This window comes from Ylistrum balloti, unplaced genomic scaffold (assembly GCF_031769215.1).
Source record: "Ylistrum balloti isolate Yb309-2 unplaced genomic scaffold, AGI_CSIRO_Ybal_v1 Utg371710, whole genome shotgun sequence".
NCBI classification, from domain to species: Eukaryota; Metazoa; Mollusca; class Bivalvia; order Pectinida; family Pectinidae; genus Ylistrum; species Ylistrum balloti.
In genome coordinates, this window is record NW_026782861.1 from 396349 (window position 1) to 416214 (window position 19866).

The window sequence follows — 19866 nt, forward strand, 5'->3', positions numbered from 1 at the left end:
AAACTAGCAAAAGGCATTACAGATACGGACCAAAGAGATAAACGAAATGTTTCTCCGCAACTTTGAATTTTAAATCTTAATCTTTAAAGTTAAGTTAAACTGATGTTCTTTTTGTAGGCACCATCAAACGCTTTTGTAATACTGATGGCGATTGGGATGATCCGGATATGAATGACTGTATGAGAAAGGCATTTAATGACACATTAAATGCAGTAAGTGTAATTTATCAGAGAAACAGCATATTGGTAGTTCATCATTTGAGAAAAGAGGTTCAAACAACACGTTGACTAACAAATGATACAAAAGTTCTTTATCTAGCCAAATTTTCAGTAAATAAAACGTGAATGATATAAAAATAGGAATGACAAATTATCAATTGTTGAAATCCATTAAAAACCTAATTATAATTTTTTTTAAATATGAGACTTTTTTAAATTAAAAGATGTAAATCAAGAATTGACTTGCTTCATTGTCAATTTTATCGGGGAATAGCTACAACATGATCTCGGATAAATTAGATACTGTAAGTCAATTAAATTTCGTGACTATTTTATTTCGTGAACTTACATCTTCAGACATTCGAAATCATATATAACGCCGATCTAGAAATTACTTCGCGAATATTGGGTTATTAGATACATTTCGGTAACCGAATCAGCATGGATGTAATTAAGAAGTATTACTGTACAAATTATCGCGACGGATTTTAATTTCTACATCAGTTATTATTTCCTGATAATTTAAAATAAAAAAGCTAATTGTGATACAGTTTTTCATTGTCCATACCTGATAGCTCCATTGTCATCAATTTCAAAGCTTTCAGACTCAATAAAAAAACAAGCATTTGGTTTGCAGGTCTCCAAGCCTATCCACTCCTTGAACAACAAATTTTAGAATGTAATATACTTATATCACAGTTCTAATGCTTATATTATTGAAATTTCGTAAAACAAACCTGCATTAGTCTTAAGAAAAAGTGAACCAGCACTATAGTGAATTTGAATTCATCATTTGACTCTACTTATCTAAATTGATATCAATTGATGCTATTCACTTGCGTGTCTTTTGTGTACAATCTAAAGTTTAAAAGCTTTTACAATGTATCTTAAACGAACTATATGTTCCAGAGGCATTTTAAACTGCTCTAAATTCAAGCTAACATTGTGTTACGAAAATATTTTGCTGGGAACCATTCATTTATATCATTACGCATGCATATTACGATATTGGAAAATGGTTATTTATTTAATTCCTAGGATCAATCTTTGTATTTTAATGTAGAACTTTGACAGGTATCAAACTGTATGCTTCTTATTACAAGATATAGACCAATGATAATCAAGAAAACAATAATTAAATGAATAGATAAAGATACGAATAAATATGAATAAATAAATAAACTATGTTACCTGAAGATGTTAATTTGTAAACCTATCCATACTGATTTTTATTTCAGCTCAATAAGACCAATTTAACTGCAACTGAAATCGAATCTTCTGTTAACAACGCTGTACACAATATCAACGAAGTCATTTCCAATGATACTGAACCACAGATGACTACTGGAGAACTGAAACAAACGACTGCCATCTTAGATCTCATCACCATTCTTGTCAAGAATAACAGTGGTGTCAATGTTACAAATGAAACTACACAGGCATTAATCGTTTCCAACATAGATCAGGACTATTGATAACAACAATACCATGCATTCAGACTAATGACTAATGAAGTTATTTTCAACCCTTTCTTTTGCATTCTACTTCATACAGACAAATTAGAATATATGTTCACAGTCTCGCTTAATGAAATTCTGCATTGCAGGCTGTGTCTCGATATTGTTTTAATTTCCTCTCAAGATAAAGGAGTATAAGAACATCAATGACACGAGGGTTTTTTTATGATATGAGCTCTTTATGATATTGTGATGCCTTTTATTATGTCCTATTAGCAAGAAACTCCAACTAAGTATCCAATATACAACACTAACAACACGAGGGGTGTGGATCACCCATTATTTATGAATTTAAGCTCATAACAAATAAATTCTCTTATTTCCACAGAATTTTTTCGGTATCCTTGATCACATTCTGTCAGTCGATTACAGCGAAAAATGGGCGAAAGTAGAAATTGACGTAAGTGATACTACAAATTTTATTAGAAAAAATATTCAAAATGTTTCATTACCATTTTTAGCTCAATCAGTTTCTTTACTTAATTGATTATTTTGAAGGGCAAAAAAGGAACAGGCGTTTCCAAGCTCATGCTGACCGTAGAAATATTTGGTGCAGCCTTAGGTCAACGCTTGAACGACACAAGTCTTATAAGAATTGATACAATGGAAAATATAGGTAAGAAATGCGTACACATTGGTAACATGTAATATACTACTATATGCGGTAATATAAAGATTGTGTACAACTCATTATCTAAGATTGAGAAATAACAGTAACGTCTTTTGGTTTGGGTTGTTACAGTCATTGAAATTGGCAGAGTAAGCAACACCGGAATACGTTTCTCTGCTGATGATTCTTCAAATGACGGAAGTGCAGGAAAACTTAACATTGATTTATCGTTAGAAGAGTTCAGTAAACAGAGTAAGTTATCTATTTCAACAATATATTGCTTTGATAACAAAACCTTTCACCTTTGTATGGTTAAATCCACACCTCCTTATAAAATAGTAACTTGAACACATATCTCCCATTTTCCGTCCTCCATGTCTTTGTTTGTCTATCAAAAATTAAATTTTCAATAGTTTTGTTTATCATATATACAAATGATGTACTAAATATGTTATAGAACATTGTAATAGGATGTAACATATTCTTTATCAACCTTTTTCAAGGAGGTAGGGCTTTCTGTTCTTAAATTTTACTTTGGTCATAATTTTGTTTGTGATGTTTTACTGTTCTGTTCAATTTCAATTTCAGTTTGTATGCTGTTTTATCAATGCACTATCCTAATACTTTAATATTGTTTTTGTGTTGTTTTATTGAAATGTAATGTGAAAAATAACATTAATTGAATTTTTTTTATTCACAAAATTGATAATTTGTCTTTCAAGTCCTTTTAACATTCACATATTATTTGATGAAAAATTTGTCTAGGTAAAAAAAAACAACAAAAAAAACCAAGAAAATTCCAACATGTCAACATAACCATAATCCAAATCCAAATTCAATAAAACTAAGGGTAAATACGAAGAAAATGAAGATTTACACGGAGACTACGAAAAAATACTTGGAGAATAAGAGCAGGTGTTTTGGAAGAGTAAGCGTCTGCTGCTTTATCGATGACACCCGCCATATAAATCTTGGTCGATCCAAGTAAGTAATGTTGCGTTCTCAAATAAGACCAAGGTATACAGGTCATTAAGTAAGTTTTACATTTCTACCTTATTTCAAATTCCGGTCGATTAGATCGAAGGGTTACACAACCTAAGATGGAGATATTTTGAAAAGTATAGTAAATAAAGTAACAAGTGTGTATTAAACTAGAATAAATTTTAGAATGCTTAAATTGAAAATAAAATATTCTAGAGAAAAAAACATATTTTTGTTTATTTTTCAGTCAAGGGAGATAACAATCATGGCATCAATTAAAAATGTACTTTTACTTTTTTCTTTTATTTTTCAGGTAACCAAACATTTGTAGCAGCGGTGTATAGAACAATAGCAAAAGCTTTGGCTAACAGCAGGTTGTCTATTTTCTATAGTGACAAAGAATATTTTCATTGTCCATTCTTTTTCGAGTGATTATTTACTATAAATCTACTCTTTATAATGGAAATTTTTTTAACTTAGCCACCAAGCTCTGTAAAAATTTAAAATGCTGATGCCGTTCCTACAAGCGCATATACGAGTATAATAACATCGTTAATGATATAATGATATAATGCAATCAATTTTAATTTTGAAAAAACAAGTCTTAGGTGTTTTACCACCCAACATTTGATAACTGATTGTTTTAGCAGCTATTTTATTCATAAAATTAATGTGATTTGTTTACAGCACAGAGGAAATTTTCTCTCAGGTTTTGTCACTTTCTGTGCCTGATATAAATACCTCTGTTCTGACAGATCCGGTCAAATTAACCTTTAATACCATTGAGGTTTGCAGACATTTTATACGATTTTATTTTACCTCATTTTGAATTTAGCACTTGAAATGGAATTTATATGATGAAATATTTCTACATTCTAACAATTGACGAGCCATCTGAATGTCAAATTGTGCAAAATTTCATCTCATGAATGAATTACAAAAAGACTTACGGTTTATTGCACACTGTATTGCAATAGTTTAGAAATTGAATATTTTTTTCAATCATATTTTCAATAAATGGAATAGAATGAAAATTGAAAAAAAAAAAAATAATAAATGAAAAAAAAAAAAAAAAAAAATAAAAAAATAAATTAATTAAAAAAGTAAAAATTTAATCAAAATTGTACGATGACATGGTATTTTAATTCTTTTTATTTTATTTTATTTTATTATTATTATTATTTTTTTTTTTTTTTTGCAAATGTAGAGTGAAGCTGCTGCTGAATGTGTCTTTTGGGACTTCACTATTGAAAGGTAATCATTATCCAGAACGTGAAAAACCCAAAATGTAAAATAAAATTATGTCAAGAAACTAGTGGCAGTTTGTGTCTATGTGTGCACATTTTCTAAATGGTAAAGTTTATGTAGTATTATTTTATCCTTTTTCTCAGTCACAAAATTAAAAAAAAAAATGTTTTTTCATGTCCCGGTCTGCAACTTACTTTTGAATTCAAATAAGGAAGTCGTCATCATTTTAAAATCATAATTTTCCCAATATAAGATGTGCATATTGGGAATTCCGCGGAAAAAAACCAAAACAAAACAAAAATGCATGAAGGCATGGCCAATTATCCATGGCTGATTTTTGTTCACTTGATAGACGACAACAAAAAATTAGTATCCGAGAATGGATTGGTTGGCTATATTTTATATCTTTGGGAATGTTTGACACGTAGAAATGTTTATTAAGAAAAAATACCCAAATTTGCAAATGAAACGAATACTCCTAATATTTTATAATGAATGAATTTAGTCATTTTTTATTTCTTTTGGTAAGTGTCATAAGTTATAGTAACAAAACAACAAAAGACGCACAAGTAAACAGCATCTCTAAATTCTAATTTAGAATTAAGTACTATAGAGTCAAACGACGACTGATACCTGTTTCTTTCTTCAACGTCTCATGAGTGATGGTAGGGGTCTAAATTTTAAAGCCTAGGGAGCGAATGGTAATCAAAAGAAAAGACAAAACATCGATCAGGATGTGCACAAGTCCCATAATTAGATAAATTTCGCAATCGTAATATAGCTGTTAATTTTTTAACAAAATCAAGTACATGTGTATATGCATAACATTACCACTATTTGAATTAATTAAAGCCTAGCATGCAGTTTACGGCAAACCTAGGGAACTGAAAGTCCACGAGCAGCATTCTCAACCTGGAATCTCGAAGTTTGTACAAAAACACTGGAAATGCTAAAAACAAATAAATAAAATTTAACAATTTTAGATTTCGCATGCAGTGATGATATTTTAGAGAAGCTATATATCATCATAGAACAGTAATAATAACTTTGGCTGAAATCTTATTTATCTATGACTGTATACTTCAAAAGGCGGCGATATGATAAAGTCGTATCCATGATATCATTAGAAAAGAATCCAGTGTTTTGAAGATATTGATTTTTCAATCAATTTAAGGATGTATCTTACAACAAGCAGGATCTTTAAAGTTTTTTTTTGGTAATAATGAAAAAATCAGTACCGAATGTGTGTACATCATGTAAAAAACAAAACAAAGAAAAAAACATACCTATATAATAGAGAGAATAGATTTATATCAGAATAGAATATATCTAACATATGTTATTGGTAATTTTATTTTAGTTGGTCCACGAAAGGATGTAATCTAATCGGCGACCACTGTTCATGCTATCATCTTACTAACTTTGCAGTTCGTTTAAGTCCACCATCTTCGGTAAGTCGGTCACTTGGCTATTTTAAGTTCATGTTAAAAATGGGCACAGACGTCCATTGTTTCAAAGCATTAACGTCTTTCAAACTTTTAAGGTTGTCAGGCTATGAAAGCAAAGATACTAACATAGAACGAGCCATAAATGTTACAATGTACGAAAACAACATGGGAAAATACCGATATTTTAAAATCTTAATTAAAACTAAACTTCAACAAAACTAGGGCAAAATATAAAGCAAAGAAAGGACAAGGAGAATAGATCAAGGTGTTCTGGAAGGGTACGCGTCTGCTGCTTCCTGGACAACAACCAACATGTAATAAAATGTTGCACAAAGAAATAGAAAATTCTAAATGCGATTATCATGACGTTTGTTAAACTTCCCCATTCATTTTAATGGTTTAAGAGTTTTTAGTCTATCGATTGTTGATTATCTTCCACACAATTAGCAATACCAAAATATTTATAAATACATATTAGTAGCAACAAAAATACACGTTTGTTATGTAACATGTTTAAACTTTATGTTTATCTCTCCCAAACTCTCAAATTCAAAACAAATTTTACAGATATATGTGACCTAATGCAAAATTCAAAGACAAGAGAAGCCTCCGATTAAGGTGTTTGTGGCAAGCATTAATCTGTTCCAATGATGATTTTTTTTAGGATTATGTTCTTAGAATAATCAGCTACATTGGATGTATTTTGTCATCAATATCAACGCTCGTCACAATGGCTGTATATTTCAGACTGTGGAGGTAAACACGTCAGTTTTTTTAGCTTTTCTAATACTATCTCTTTATGACGACGTAACGGAACGGTAAAATAATAAAGTGACCATTAAATAAATGATACCAATAATGATAAAGAAAGAAAGGATGGAAGAAAGAAATAAAGAAAAGATGAATAAATAAATAACATAAAATAAAAGAAAAAACAAAAATCAAGTAGTGTGTTACTATCATATATAATCTAAAATCAATATTCTTTTGAGGAATTTTTTCCCGATCGACCTACAAATATTATAAGATATCATATTTCTACAACAAATATCGTTACAAATCTAGAATTTTCTCTTTGAAAAAGGTATGTAAAAAGTGATAGAACCTGGCTGTTGATGAATCTTTGCTCGGCCCTAACAGTTACTTACCTGTTGTTTCTGGGCGGTATAAACAGCACTCATGACGACGTAAGTAGTGACAATACAAAATGCCATCTGACAAAAACTATTAAGAATGTAAATGACTTATTACTTGAAATAACAATTATTTCTTAACTCTTTAAGTGCAGACTGTAATTTTAATAAGGGAATTATTTCCGTATGTTAACGTTGCACAAACAATTATAACCTTCAGTTTTTATAGATTGGAAACCGTTGGTCTAATAATGTTGCAAAATGAAGAAAATTGCGTTGTTTACTGGACATTTAGATATAAAGTATTTTGAAGCCATCTTCTTTCTTAAAACTTGTTTAAGTTTGAAAATAGGAAATACAAGATGAGATAAGTATTAGTCGATTTTGCTTGCTGTACACAAATATGCATCTTGACAACACTATTTATGATGATGTATATATATATTTATATATTTTCCGACAGAATCTATGTACTGCAATAGCTGCACTCCTTCACTATTTTGTCCTTGTGACCTTTTTTCTGATCCTTGCTGAGAGTTTCGATATTCTCATCACCTTGAAAGCTGTCTTTGAATCAAAGTCAAAATTGAAGTGGTATCTTCTATTTGGATGGGGTAAGAAAAATCCATTTGTTATCTTATATTGTATCAAATTACTACTGTGGAGTTAAAGTTATTTAAATTGTGTCCGATCAGATCATGCATGTTACACGAAGATTTTATCAAACATACTGACAGGAGACTTCAGAAAGGTATACAAGAAAAAATAAAGACGAAACGACGAACATTTCAAATGTAAATAAGTAATTTGCAAAAATACTAATTTGTTCCGATGTATCCATTTTTGCTATTTTCATTAGGAGTGCCGGTAGCTGTTGTAGCAGTGACAATTGGAATAACACATGCCAACGAATATCACTCGGAATTGAAGTAAAGACATACTTAAATTATCATACTCGCATGATACGCAAATTTGATAGGAAACACAGTTTTCTTGTGTCAATAAAAATCCGTTATACATTTCTTTTTTGCATTTATACTTTTTCGAACTGTCTCTCATTGACAAGATTTATGAGAAAGTATTTCATGTGTATATCTTTCATGGAGAGAATTATAGAAAAAGTAAATTGACCAAGAAAATACGAAATATATCGAAGTAAGAAACGTGCTGAGTTGTTCAATTTCACACTGACTACTTTTAATAGTTTGGTTAACTTGATCTTGTTCGGAAGGAGTGTTGTTTTTCTATCATCATTAGATATGAAACAAAAAAAATCTAGAAATATATTCCACGAAATAACCATAAGCTATGCGACCTGTTAACGTAAGTCACAAGCCACAATGACGATACCGAATGTAGAAAATGAATCTGTATCAATAATGCCTTATTTTGAACGTGTATTAGATTGTGTTGTATCAAATACTTTCAGTTGCTGGCTGACCTTTTCAAACGGAGTGATATATTCTTTCATTACACCTGTTGGATTATCTGTTCTGGTATGTATTTCAGTAGAAACATATAACACAAGTTCGACATTTCTAAACTATATCTTAAGACTCCCTTAAACGGCGAATGGAACATTTATGAAATGTCAAAATGGTATTCGAAAAAAAAAAAAAAAAAAAAGAAAAAAACGCAGAAAATCAGAACGTTAATTACACGGCAAAAATATTGAATGGAAGTAAATTATATGAAATTATATCGTGTTTATGTCTTTCATGAATAGAACATACTGATTAAAAACACTATACCTAAACAGGTAATACCATATACAAGCCATTAATCAGAAATGTTGATGGAGTTGTTTCTCTTTACAGGTAAATATCATTGTCCTCGGCATTGTTGTTAAGATTGTGTATTCGTCCAAGCAGATACAGACAAAATCAGAAAAGAAGGCAACTATGTAAGCATATTGCAATGTCAAATATAGCCGATATAATTATGAAGTTAGTTAAATTAATTATCATCAAATGGTAAAATTACTCTAAGATGGTCGTAGATTAGGTTGTTTTCCACAAAATAAGTATACAATTACCTTCATGCGAACTGTCTAGATAGGGCTCAGGTAATTACTTATAGAATCAAGGAATGAATTAATATATGGACATGTATAGTAGATCAAGTAACAACACTATGCCTCTGACCACTGGTCGATAGATATACATTTAGCTCGTCTCAATCTGCCGTTTAGATTATGATTAAAAAGTCTGTCTAACTGAACACAATTTTGAATAATTTAATCAACTTTACATATTAATTTTTAATAGTTCAATGTTTCACAGTAATACAATGATGTATTCACCAAATAACTCACAATCTTGTGATTTCAGTTCTGTACTGATTTTCCTTTTGTAACCCTTTTACGGCATATTATGGAGGACATTTTGAAAAACATGCAAACGTGGTTTTGAAACGACTCATTATAGACATTTCATGGTGTCAGTGTCAATGTCCCGCAACATATCTTTTTGTAGGTCTATCTGGTAATGCGTATCAATGTTCAGGAGAAAGTTTCTGTTATGATGAAATTGTATTCGAATTATAAAGACAATATATTTGATACAAATTTAAGGTATTGTGTTCCAGTTTTTTTTTTTTTTTTTTTTTTTAAACTTACTAGCTTCCACAGGCAGAGCTACAAGAGCTGATTTCAAAGAGATAACTGATTGCACAGTAGTTTTAAATCTGTTGACAAACAATCGATTACACCAAGTTGTGCTCGAGTTATGGAAGAGTCTGCATTTGCATTTATCACACTTAACAGGTTATTTCTTAATTACACTCGATATCGATAACAAATTATCTTATCTTCATATCAGATATTATCGCAAATCGTAATGCAGGATAATTTCGATTTGTTGCAATTATAGAAATATTCAGGAAAATATAATTCAGATTATTTCCAAAGCAGCGTTTGAATTCATTACCGTAGTTTTATAAACATTGCCACTAAAACATGTTGAAGAGTATTTATATTCACTCATCACAAAATGGTTTGACAGAATACTGATAATATTAACAACGAACGTGTTCTAAATAATCGCATTTGTCCTAGTTAATGAGCTATTAATATTGAGAAGCATTTAAAAATAGCCAAAAAAGAAAGATAAATAAGAAAAGAACAACAACGCTTTAAATGCATACATTCGAGGACATCTTTCACTTTTAGGGCCGGCATACGGAGTATGTCCATACTACTTCCGGTTCTTGGTATCACGTGGTTATTTGGCACTTTGTCAGTTTATGATAACCTCATGGTGTTTCAGTACTTGTTTGCCTTGACCATCTCGCTTCAGGTAAGCAACATAAATATAGTGAATTTTTCAATTAATGAAGAATTGATTACAATGTTTTACTGGTGTTGCATCAGGAACATGTCCTTTTTAATTAAATCCAGTGCACGAATCAGGAAACAGATGGAAAATCATTTTCAAAGCATATCTGATTTTAAATAAGGCTTCAAATAACACAGAATGGGATGTCGATTCTTTCTTATTCTTTTCTTCGCATAATGCACAAGCAATGAATAAAAATTAATAAATGATTTGCATTCCTTTTCGTGTTCACTTCTTTGGGGGAAAACATGACTTTGTTTTCCTTGTCCTTAATAAACATCAATAAAAAAACCACTGTCCCTTAAGTTAATTGTAGTTGTTGTACGTTTTGCAAACTCTATAAGACCATAACTCTTGTCTATCGTTTTTTCAGGGTTTCTTCATATTTCTGTTGTACTGTGTTTTCAATTCTTCGGTAAGTTCATCGAACGAAATGTTTATAGCAAAAGTGGCACTGCTCAGAGTTTAAACATGTACTTTATGTTCTTTTGAAACTAGCAAATATAGATAAAATGATAAATGTATTCAGTTATTAGGCTAGTGCGTTTCCTCAGTATGTCTTGACATTTCTTATAACTAATATTGATTTCTTTGTGTCCCTTTATAGATTTTAAAATTTAGACCATTAGCATTATTGACGAGGATGAAACAGCTATATGGTGTAGTGTTATTCATGACCTGCTATGACTATGTTCTCCTGATTTTAATTTTTAAACTGTATTAAAAGGTCCTATGTATGCAACAATGTTTATTAATGGAATGTTTTCTTATATAGAATAGGAAAATGAATATAAGCTTTTTGTTTAGATAACGATAAATGAAATTTCCATAAAAGCACACATTCGATAAGAAACATGAATGATAAAATTAATTTAGATGATAATATTCCTTTCTTTACAAAAGGAAAAAAAATGCAAAAATAATTAATCGGAACGATCGAAATCATTGTCTTTTACAAATATTCATATTTCATATTTTTGAAAACCGAAAAAGGATAAAAACATACTAATAATAACCTACATAGTTTTCATTTATTGACTGTTTGTGTGCATGCTGATTGTAGATGATCAATCTATTTCATCTTATCTCATTTAACAGGTTCGAGAAGCTCTTGTGCTGGTAAAGGAAAAAGTGGAATTATCAAAGATGCAACTGTTCAAGTCAGAAAATGTAAGAAATGCGGTACTTAACATGTATCCTCCATTCTACGAGTTTGAAAGAATTATAGATAATTATTTCCGAAATTGAGGGAAATTGTACTATAAAATGAATTCTGACAAAAATTACCAGAAAGGAATGATTTGGAAGTCCCGAGTTTGCCATAACCTGCATGTAACGTTTTAATTCATTCGAAAAGTGACACGGTTCAGAAAATACACGTGTACTTGACACTGTTCCAATATTAACTGATGACACTGTTCCAAAATTAACCGATCACTTTGGATTTCCCTCAGTTGCCTAAATGAGTCCTAGAATGACGACATAGCCGTATGATGTAGCATCACTGACGAGTCCTAAAAGGGCGTAACAGTTGTATGATGTAGAGTTCTAGAATGTCGACACAGCTGAATGATGTAGCATCACTGACGAGTCCCAAAAGGGCGTAACAGCTGTATGATGTAGCATCGCTGACGAGTCCTTAAAGGAAGAATCAGTTCTATAGTGTTTGGCTCTACTTTATCTTATCCAAATTAATATTCGAGAAACAATATTTCCTTGAGAGGTTGTCATTCATGAAGGCTAAGCAAAGATGAGGGACATTTTTTGGTTTCCAATGAAATTTTATTAGCAATACATGTACTAAATAACAAACTATTTTCTGAAATGGTAAGATATATGGATTGGTATGGACTCTTGAACATATTCTAAAGAAACCATCTACTCCAAGGATTTTAAAGCTCCGTAATGTTAACAAATCTGACCAATACCTAATTTATTCGAGATTATAAAATAAAATAATATATAAAATCTAGGTACTTGACGGAAACTATGACATTATATCATTTTACACTTCTCGTAATTCCCGGAATTCTGACAAATATTGTCAGATTTTGACTAATGTTGACTTTATTCAATTTAAAGCAATATATAACTTGCTTCAAATCTGAAAATAAAAATTGAAGTGAATGGAAACGAAAATATCTATTTAAAGGATAGTCCCGTAACTTTGACAAATGCCAATGGAGTTTGACCAATATCAAACTTGTCAGAGATTTCAATAGCATAAAGTAGAACACGCGGTGCCAAATTAGGTAGAGTCCACTGAAAAAGTCTTTCAACGGAAACCTCAAACATATAAGTTGGTCAAATGATCAACCGTTCACCGGTCTATGTCATCAGCTATGGTATCAAATAACTGGGCTTCTCAGCAATATAAAATTTAGTTCATTGTAATTAATATACAAACGTATATATTAATTATTGCTAATTTTATTGGCAGAATGTGATGAAATCGTGGAAAGGTCACCAAGGTAAGACCCGAAGATGTAAATTAATATATATACAGATTAATGCACAATATTTACAATTTAATATTGTAATTCGACATAATGTATTTCTTAAAAAGCTTATGTAGATGATACTTGAAATAATTTATTTTTCCTATGTATAAAATTTATATCATTTGCTTATTTATTTTTATACTTTCAGACGGTAACAGAGATGATTTTGAAATCACAACTGAAACAGATTTCAAACTCCCTCGCCCAAATTTATCTTTTGAGGTAAGATTTTATCTACTGTGTGTTATTGGAATTTTTGGGAAATTCTTGTCTTTCAACTGATGATAGATTTGTCATTAATTTTTCAGGAGATACAACCGTTTTCCTTTCCAAAACGCTTCCCGTCCTTTTCAACAATACATATGAATGAATCATCAACGTGACGACAGGATATATTATTGTCAGTACAAGTGAATCCATCAGGCACCATCCTTTATTGGATAATAGCTTTATTCAACAATTACGGAAATACCACATGAGAAGCAGAGACCTAAACATAAACAAGGGAGATAACTGTTTCATCCATGCAACAAATTTGTTGTAAGGATTAAACTGGGTAATCTTTCTGTCGACTGCATTGTCACAGACAGTAATCAAAAATAATATTATTCTTTCACATAGGTTTATCAATAATTAAAGTTGATAGCTAATTAAAAAAAGAAGTTTAATGAAGAAATTTTGTCAATGGTACACCTTCTATATATATTAAGAGATTTTAGTGCGTACAATGAAATATATGATTTATTCGCAAGAAAGCATGTATCTATAACAAACAAGAGTTGTAAATAAATTGATGGATTAATATGCCAGTGGTTGTCAGTGAAATATTGTTCTCTTCTAGACTTGAGGATTTAAGTATCTGGAGTGGAATATGTCTCTTCTTCTAGTTAACCTTCGAGACAATACATTTGACACTTAAATTGAAGGCATCGCTTTTAAAAGAAAAATGTATGTAGCGATATGATGGCCACATAAGCACATAAGAAAAATGCCATATTTTGTACTTTCTGACATTAATCGATTTTCTTTCTTTCATTATTGTTATGGACTTTTTATTGTTTTTGTTTTCAGTATTAATTAATGTATCATTTCAAGATATTTGTTTTATTATTACAATATTAGATGTTTAGTAAACATTCAGTATATTTATCAATATGTGTTGTCTATCTTAAAGATATGAACAGGAACCAAGATAAAGTTCAGTTTTGGCTTCCTCATCTTATTAAAATGTAGATAACATCAGAAAAAAATCTCGTCTCTATATTTTCCCCAAAGTACCTGTCTCATTTATATTGTTATGCATACATGTATAAGTGTAAGTATTTCTATAGTTCATCTTTTGCCTGGTTTAATTGAATGTTAAAACATAAATATAAAATCAGAATGTCAATTGTTAAAAGCCAAAATAGCAGATTAAACACCAAGAATACAAACAAATGTAAAATATTGTCTAATGTTCAACAAAAATTCATTGATTCGAGAAACTTTGATTCAACTATAATGGATCTGTTGAAAATCGAGAAAACATTTCATGAAATGAGACGAGGTGAAAATGGTAAAAACAAATATTCACATATCTAATTCATTCTTTCATGTTGCGTGCATTATTCACAGATTTTGTTTCAACAACAATCAGTCACGTTTAACTTTAGAAAAATTAAGTATACCCAAATTTTAATTATGTGAGACAAAGGGCAGATGTCCTGATTAAGCATTTAAGTATACTGTAACTTATATATTTTATATCTGTTCGCATAATACATGTATGACTCCTGATAACACACTTTAAGGTGAAAACAAACATTTTGTTTATGTAAATATACACTGTTTTCAAATCATTAGTAAAAATTTATTATGTATATATATATATATGTGACAAAATTGGTACTTGTTTGGGTTAAGATCGTATAATTAATGAAAACAGTATGTAATCAAAAGACTCATGGTTGATCGAGAGTCACATGTCAATAAAAAACTTATAAACAAATATTAACCAAGGGACGTAACTCCTGTAAGACAATTATCAAAGTGTGCCAATATGTTGAAATAACAATGTTTATATCACATTTATAATTGCTCAGTTATTATTAAAATCACCAATGTTAATATATTTGCATTTTGTTATTTTATTCTAGCATTTAAACTTGGTTGTTTCGTGATTGGATTTTCATCTCCATGACTTCCTATGGCTAGGCGTTGTCTCACCAATGAACATCAACTTTCTGTAAACGTGTTCCATAACATGTAAAGAAAGAAACATCTCGTTAATCTGTGGACAATTGTAAAGGGACAGAAGGATTGAAAACAGTTCTCTGAAAGTAGAGTTTCCAATCTATTTTCTAATTTTATACTGACACTCGAAATCTTTTTGCTGGCATCAGTTCCTTGTAAACTACAACAGGGAGATGCCAATATGTGAACAAAATGAATATTCAAATTCAAATTTAATAAAACAAAAACATGAAAAAAATATCAACATATCAACGTTATCATAATCAAGACTTAAATTCAATAAAACCATGTCAAAATATGAAGAAAACAAAGATTTACATGGAGACTTCTATACATGTACATGGAGAATAAGACAAGAATGTGAATAGACGTTTGCTGCTTTATCGACGACATTCACTATGCTAATTTTGGTCAATTCAAGTAAGTTATTATCATTATGACATTCTTAATGACCCGTCAACACATAAATGGTCATTAGGCCCATCAACCGGTAAAACAAACAGCGAACCAAAAATGAAATAAAAAGGTAAAAAACTAATGCAAAAATCTTAAATGGTTATATTATCACAAAAGATTAAAATTGTACGTTATAGTCTATTGCATAGACCAACATATCTCAGATAACCTAGAATTTTACAAATCTCAACAGTTTCAAAAAGGATCTTTAAACTTTAATCCCGAGTAGACAGAAGGTTAATGCAGTCCAATATGCATGTTTACCGGTGAATGGCTCATCACATCCTATGCACCGAGGATTACCGTCGCCGTTCAACATATATAAATGTGTAATGTTCCATCAATGTTAAGCTTTAAGGAATGCAATTTATTATTGGTATATTAATTCCATTCCTCCTGCCATTAAGCTGTAAAATTGTTTAATAAATGGTTTAAAATCGGTAATATGAACAGGTAGAAGCGATAAAGCTTCCTTTGCAGCAAGATCTGCTTTTTTATTGCCTGGTATTCTCATGTGCCAAGGAACCCAGCAAAGAGCAATACATCTTTTAACTGCATTTTCGAGAAGGATGAACAAAAGGTGTCAGTATCTGATTTAATCATTTCATAAAATGAAAAGTCAATTTCAGGTGAATTCAAGAGCAAAGGTGGAATTTCTATCGTTCCAAATGTCTGAATTTGGTCAATATCAATATTTGTGTTTTGTAAAAGAGCAGAAATCCGAATACCGAATGATGGAATGGTGTTTTATTTGTTTTGAAAGATGTTTTATATTTTGGATCAAATACAAGTGAAAAAAACAGGATTTGAAAGATTTGATTTAGCTGAATGGTGTATTGCAAAGCAATTTATTTCGACGGCTATATAGTGATGGTTCGTTAGCATCTAAATATAGAGGCTTGCTGTAGGTGTGGTCTTAAAAGCTCCGAAAGCTATCCTGAGACTCTGGTGATGAACATTGTCTAATAATTTGAGATATGAAGGTCTAACAGATCCATACACAATGGAACCGTAGTCTAATTTTGATCTAATGAGAGCTTTATAAAGTCTTAGCAAAACTTTTCTATCAGCTCAACAACCAGTGTGGACACCAGCTTTAGAATATTCAGTACCTTAAGGCATTTGTCTTTAAAGTATTTCATATGTGGAAGGAAAGACAATTTCTTGTCGAATATTACAACTAAGAATTGGGTATGCTCAACAACCGGAATGGGTACATCACAATGAGATAGATTTGGATCGTCGTGTTGTTTCCGAATTTGATAAAAATGCATACAAACTGTTTTGATTGTTAAAATTTAAATCCATTCACATCTGCCCAAATTTGTAGTCGATTCAAGCATTGTTGTAGTTGTCTTTCGATGATATTCATATGCTTAGATCGATAACATATAATGAAATCATCGACATAAAGAGCGCCCGCCATTGAAGGGGATAATGTTTTGACAAAACTATTAATTTTTAGTACAAAAAGTGTAACCGAGAGAATGCTGCCTTGTGGTAAACCCATTTCCTGCTGATAAATATCGGAAAAGGTCGTTCCATTCCGGACTTGAAATACTCTGTCTGATAGAAAATTTAGAATAAAAATTGGTAGATTACCTTTAATACCTATATCGTGCAGATCTTTTATTATGCCGTATTTCCATGTTGTGTCGTAAGCCTTTTCTAAATCGAATAAAACAGCAACCAAGTGTTCCTTCTTCAGAAAAGCCTCACGCACAAAGGTTTCTAGTCTAACCAAATGATCGTTGGTACCTCGTTTAGACCATTAAATTCACCCAAAAGTGGGGAGGCATTTGCGAAGGAGTTAATCTTATTGGTTGTTCGTAAAATCAGAGTTGGGAGGTAGATAAATAGAGCATACTCTAAGCGTTCTCCGGAGCGTAACACTCAGCAGTTGCCTGGAGATCTGTATATAATGTTATATTTCTGTGAGGAAATTGGTTGTCAAATCCACTGGTTGCTTTGTTGCTTCCAGGATTGAAGCAATTCAACAATGAATATTTTCTTAAATTGATAATTATCTCGGCTCTGGTGAGCGTTTTTTGGAGACATATTATACTATGGTTATGTTCTTGAGACGACAGTCGAAGAACTTCATCAATATTGGATCGAATACCTCTACAATTCCTTTAGATTATTGTATCCATTATTGCTAACATAAATAGATGTAAATGGGCACCATTGATTATTAGCTAGACTACTTGTTTAAGCTAAGGTGGTTCGACAGCTTTAGAGATCTTGGAAGACTTAGATATTCCATATCCTCCAGAAAGGCGAATTTGTTGAAGGTGTGAATTTGGTCGTCAGGCTTTTTTACCTTCTAAATTTGATTTTTTTTCTTTTGGTTCATTTTTCTTTTCTTGATTGAGAGCTGGTTTTGATGATTTTTCTGACTTTGTTTATTGTAGGGTGATGGTGGTGGTTGTGATGACTATGTTGAAGAAAACTTTGATGCAGCAGGCCGTGGGTCAGAATGACTGTTACACACCATGTCAATCTGTGTCCTTGCATCATGTGTCTTTGACAGTATCCTGGATCTGCATGGTCGTAATGTCAGCATTTGCACGACTGGCACATGATGGACCCGACACTGGCGTTTCAACAATTTTCTTTGCCTTAGGAAAAGTGTTGGTGTACTTGACGCGAAGGATTTCTTTTTCCTTGCACTAAGTATGGCAATCTCAAGAATATGATGTATGCCTCCCAAGACGGTTTGCACAGAATGTTTGACCATTACATGCACCATCTGCAGGCCCATTTTCGTGGCCTACCACTCCACACTTTTGCACACATTTTCTGTTTCTTCTACTTATCAGAATGATGACAAAATTGCTGGCAACCAAATCATCATAGTGACTTTGGGATGTTTACATCCACACCAACACTCTCGAAGCCAATCTTTACACGTTTTGGTAATACTGGGATGTTGAAAGTAAGAACGAAAGTGTTGGTGTCACGGTTGCTTCCATCTCGCTTCACCCTGATCCGTTTAACATGTTTGACCAGCTGTTTTTCTTTGAAATAACTGCGTATGTTCTCCTCATTCTCTCCCTGAAAAGATGGACAGAATATAACGCCCTTTGATGTGTTCAGGGAGGAATGAGGGACAATCTCCTCATCTCAGTTAAAAACCGCATCCCACGGCAGACATGTTGCCCCTTTTAGTGGACTTTTAACAGATATATTCTAACCCCTGTCAAATGTCAAATTCACAAATGAGAACAAGGTATACAACAAGGGAACCGGCAAGCAACCTTACAGTCTCACATTTTCAAAGTTAGCACGTTTAATTTAATGACTTTGCTTTTATTTTGTAAAGCGAAAATAAGCCTAAAATATATTTTATAATTTTAATTTATAGAAATCATGATCCCAAGGGGCAGATTGAGTTTATAATTTGGGTTCGTTAACCTGACAATACTGTTATATATTATCAATGCAGTTATCGTGTGAAAATACATTATCAAAAGCTCTTATCACCGTTAGCCCGGCAGACAAACCAATCATATCACACGACACATTGTCACCTGAAGGGAAACGTGTCCTAACCAAACAAAACCGAAGAGAGAACAGATAAATGTAAAATCAATAAGTGCCTATGTACATGGTGTTTTAAGCGGACTTAGTTTTTGTCTAAACAGCATACAAACGAATCATCTTCAGAGTGTAGAATTTGCGAAACTCTTCAAGGGAACAATATTTTCTGCCAAAGGTAAGACATTCAAACACAAATAATTATAATGCTTAGTAAAATCCCTCTCACTTGAATTCCTAGTTGATCGTCTACGGGTCTAATTATATGATGTATGCGAACATCACGAGTTGCGTATTTGCTACATCTCAGTTTCACCAGTTCATTTTCTAATCGTTTCGATTTCAAACAGAATTACAGGTTGCTTTGCAACATTTGTGCAAAGAGGATACCGAAATGTCAACAGAGTCTTAATTCAAAGTCGATGAAACTAGGACAAAGTTTGAACCAAAGAAAGGTTTTCTTCACTCTGAAATGTCATTACATGGAATTATTCTGAAGCATCTCATTCTAATTGGTGTATTTGTAGATCTTTCCTTTGACCGTTTTTTATGATTCAAACGATGCCAAATGATATGGCCTGAGATTCAAGACGAGAGTGACCTTATAAGGTCAACGTAATCACAGACAGGAACGGAATTAAAGAAAA

General features: G+C 31.6%; 1 protein-coding gene across 1 annotated transcript in view; it reads left to right on the forward strand.

Moving 5' to 3' along the window:
* Positions 1-18162, forward strand: part of LOC132563405 (mucin-22-like) — a 39903-nt gene extending 21741 nt beyond the window's left edge. Inside the window, exons 12-24 of the mRNA XM_060228168.1 lie at positions 118-212; positions 1457-1657; positions 2064-2135; positions 2234-2351; positions 2478-2597; positions 3640-3700; positions 4014-4113; positions 8973-9058; positions 10325-10451; positions 11589-11660; positions 12931-12961; positions 13140-13213; positions 18094-18162. Of these exons, the coding sequence (XP_060084151.1) occupies positions 118-212; positions 1457-1657; positions 2064-2135; positions 2234-2351; positions 2478-2597; positions 3640-3700; positions 4014-4113; positions 8973-9058; positions 10325-10451; positions 11589-11660; positions 12931-12961; positions 13140-13213; positions 18094-18162 (1226 nt within the window). The remainder of the gene's footprint in view (positions 1-117; positions 213-1456; positions 1658-2063; positions 2136-2233; positions 2352-2477; positions 2598-3639; positions 3701-4013; positions 4114-8972; positions 9059-10324; positions 10452-11588; positions 11661-12930; positions 12962-13139; positions 13214-18093) is intronic.
* Positions 18163-19866: the final 1704 nt, after the last annotated feature.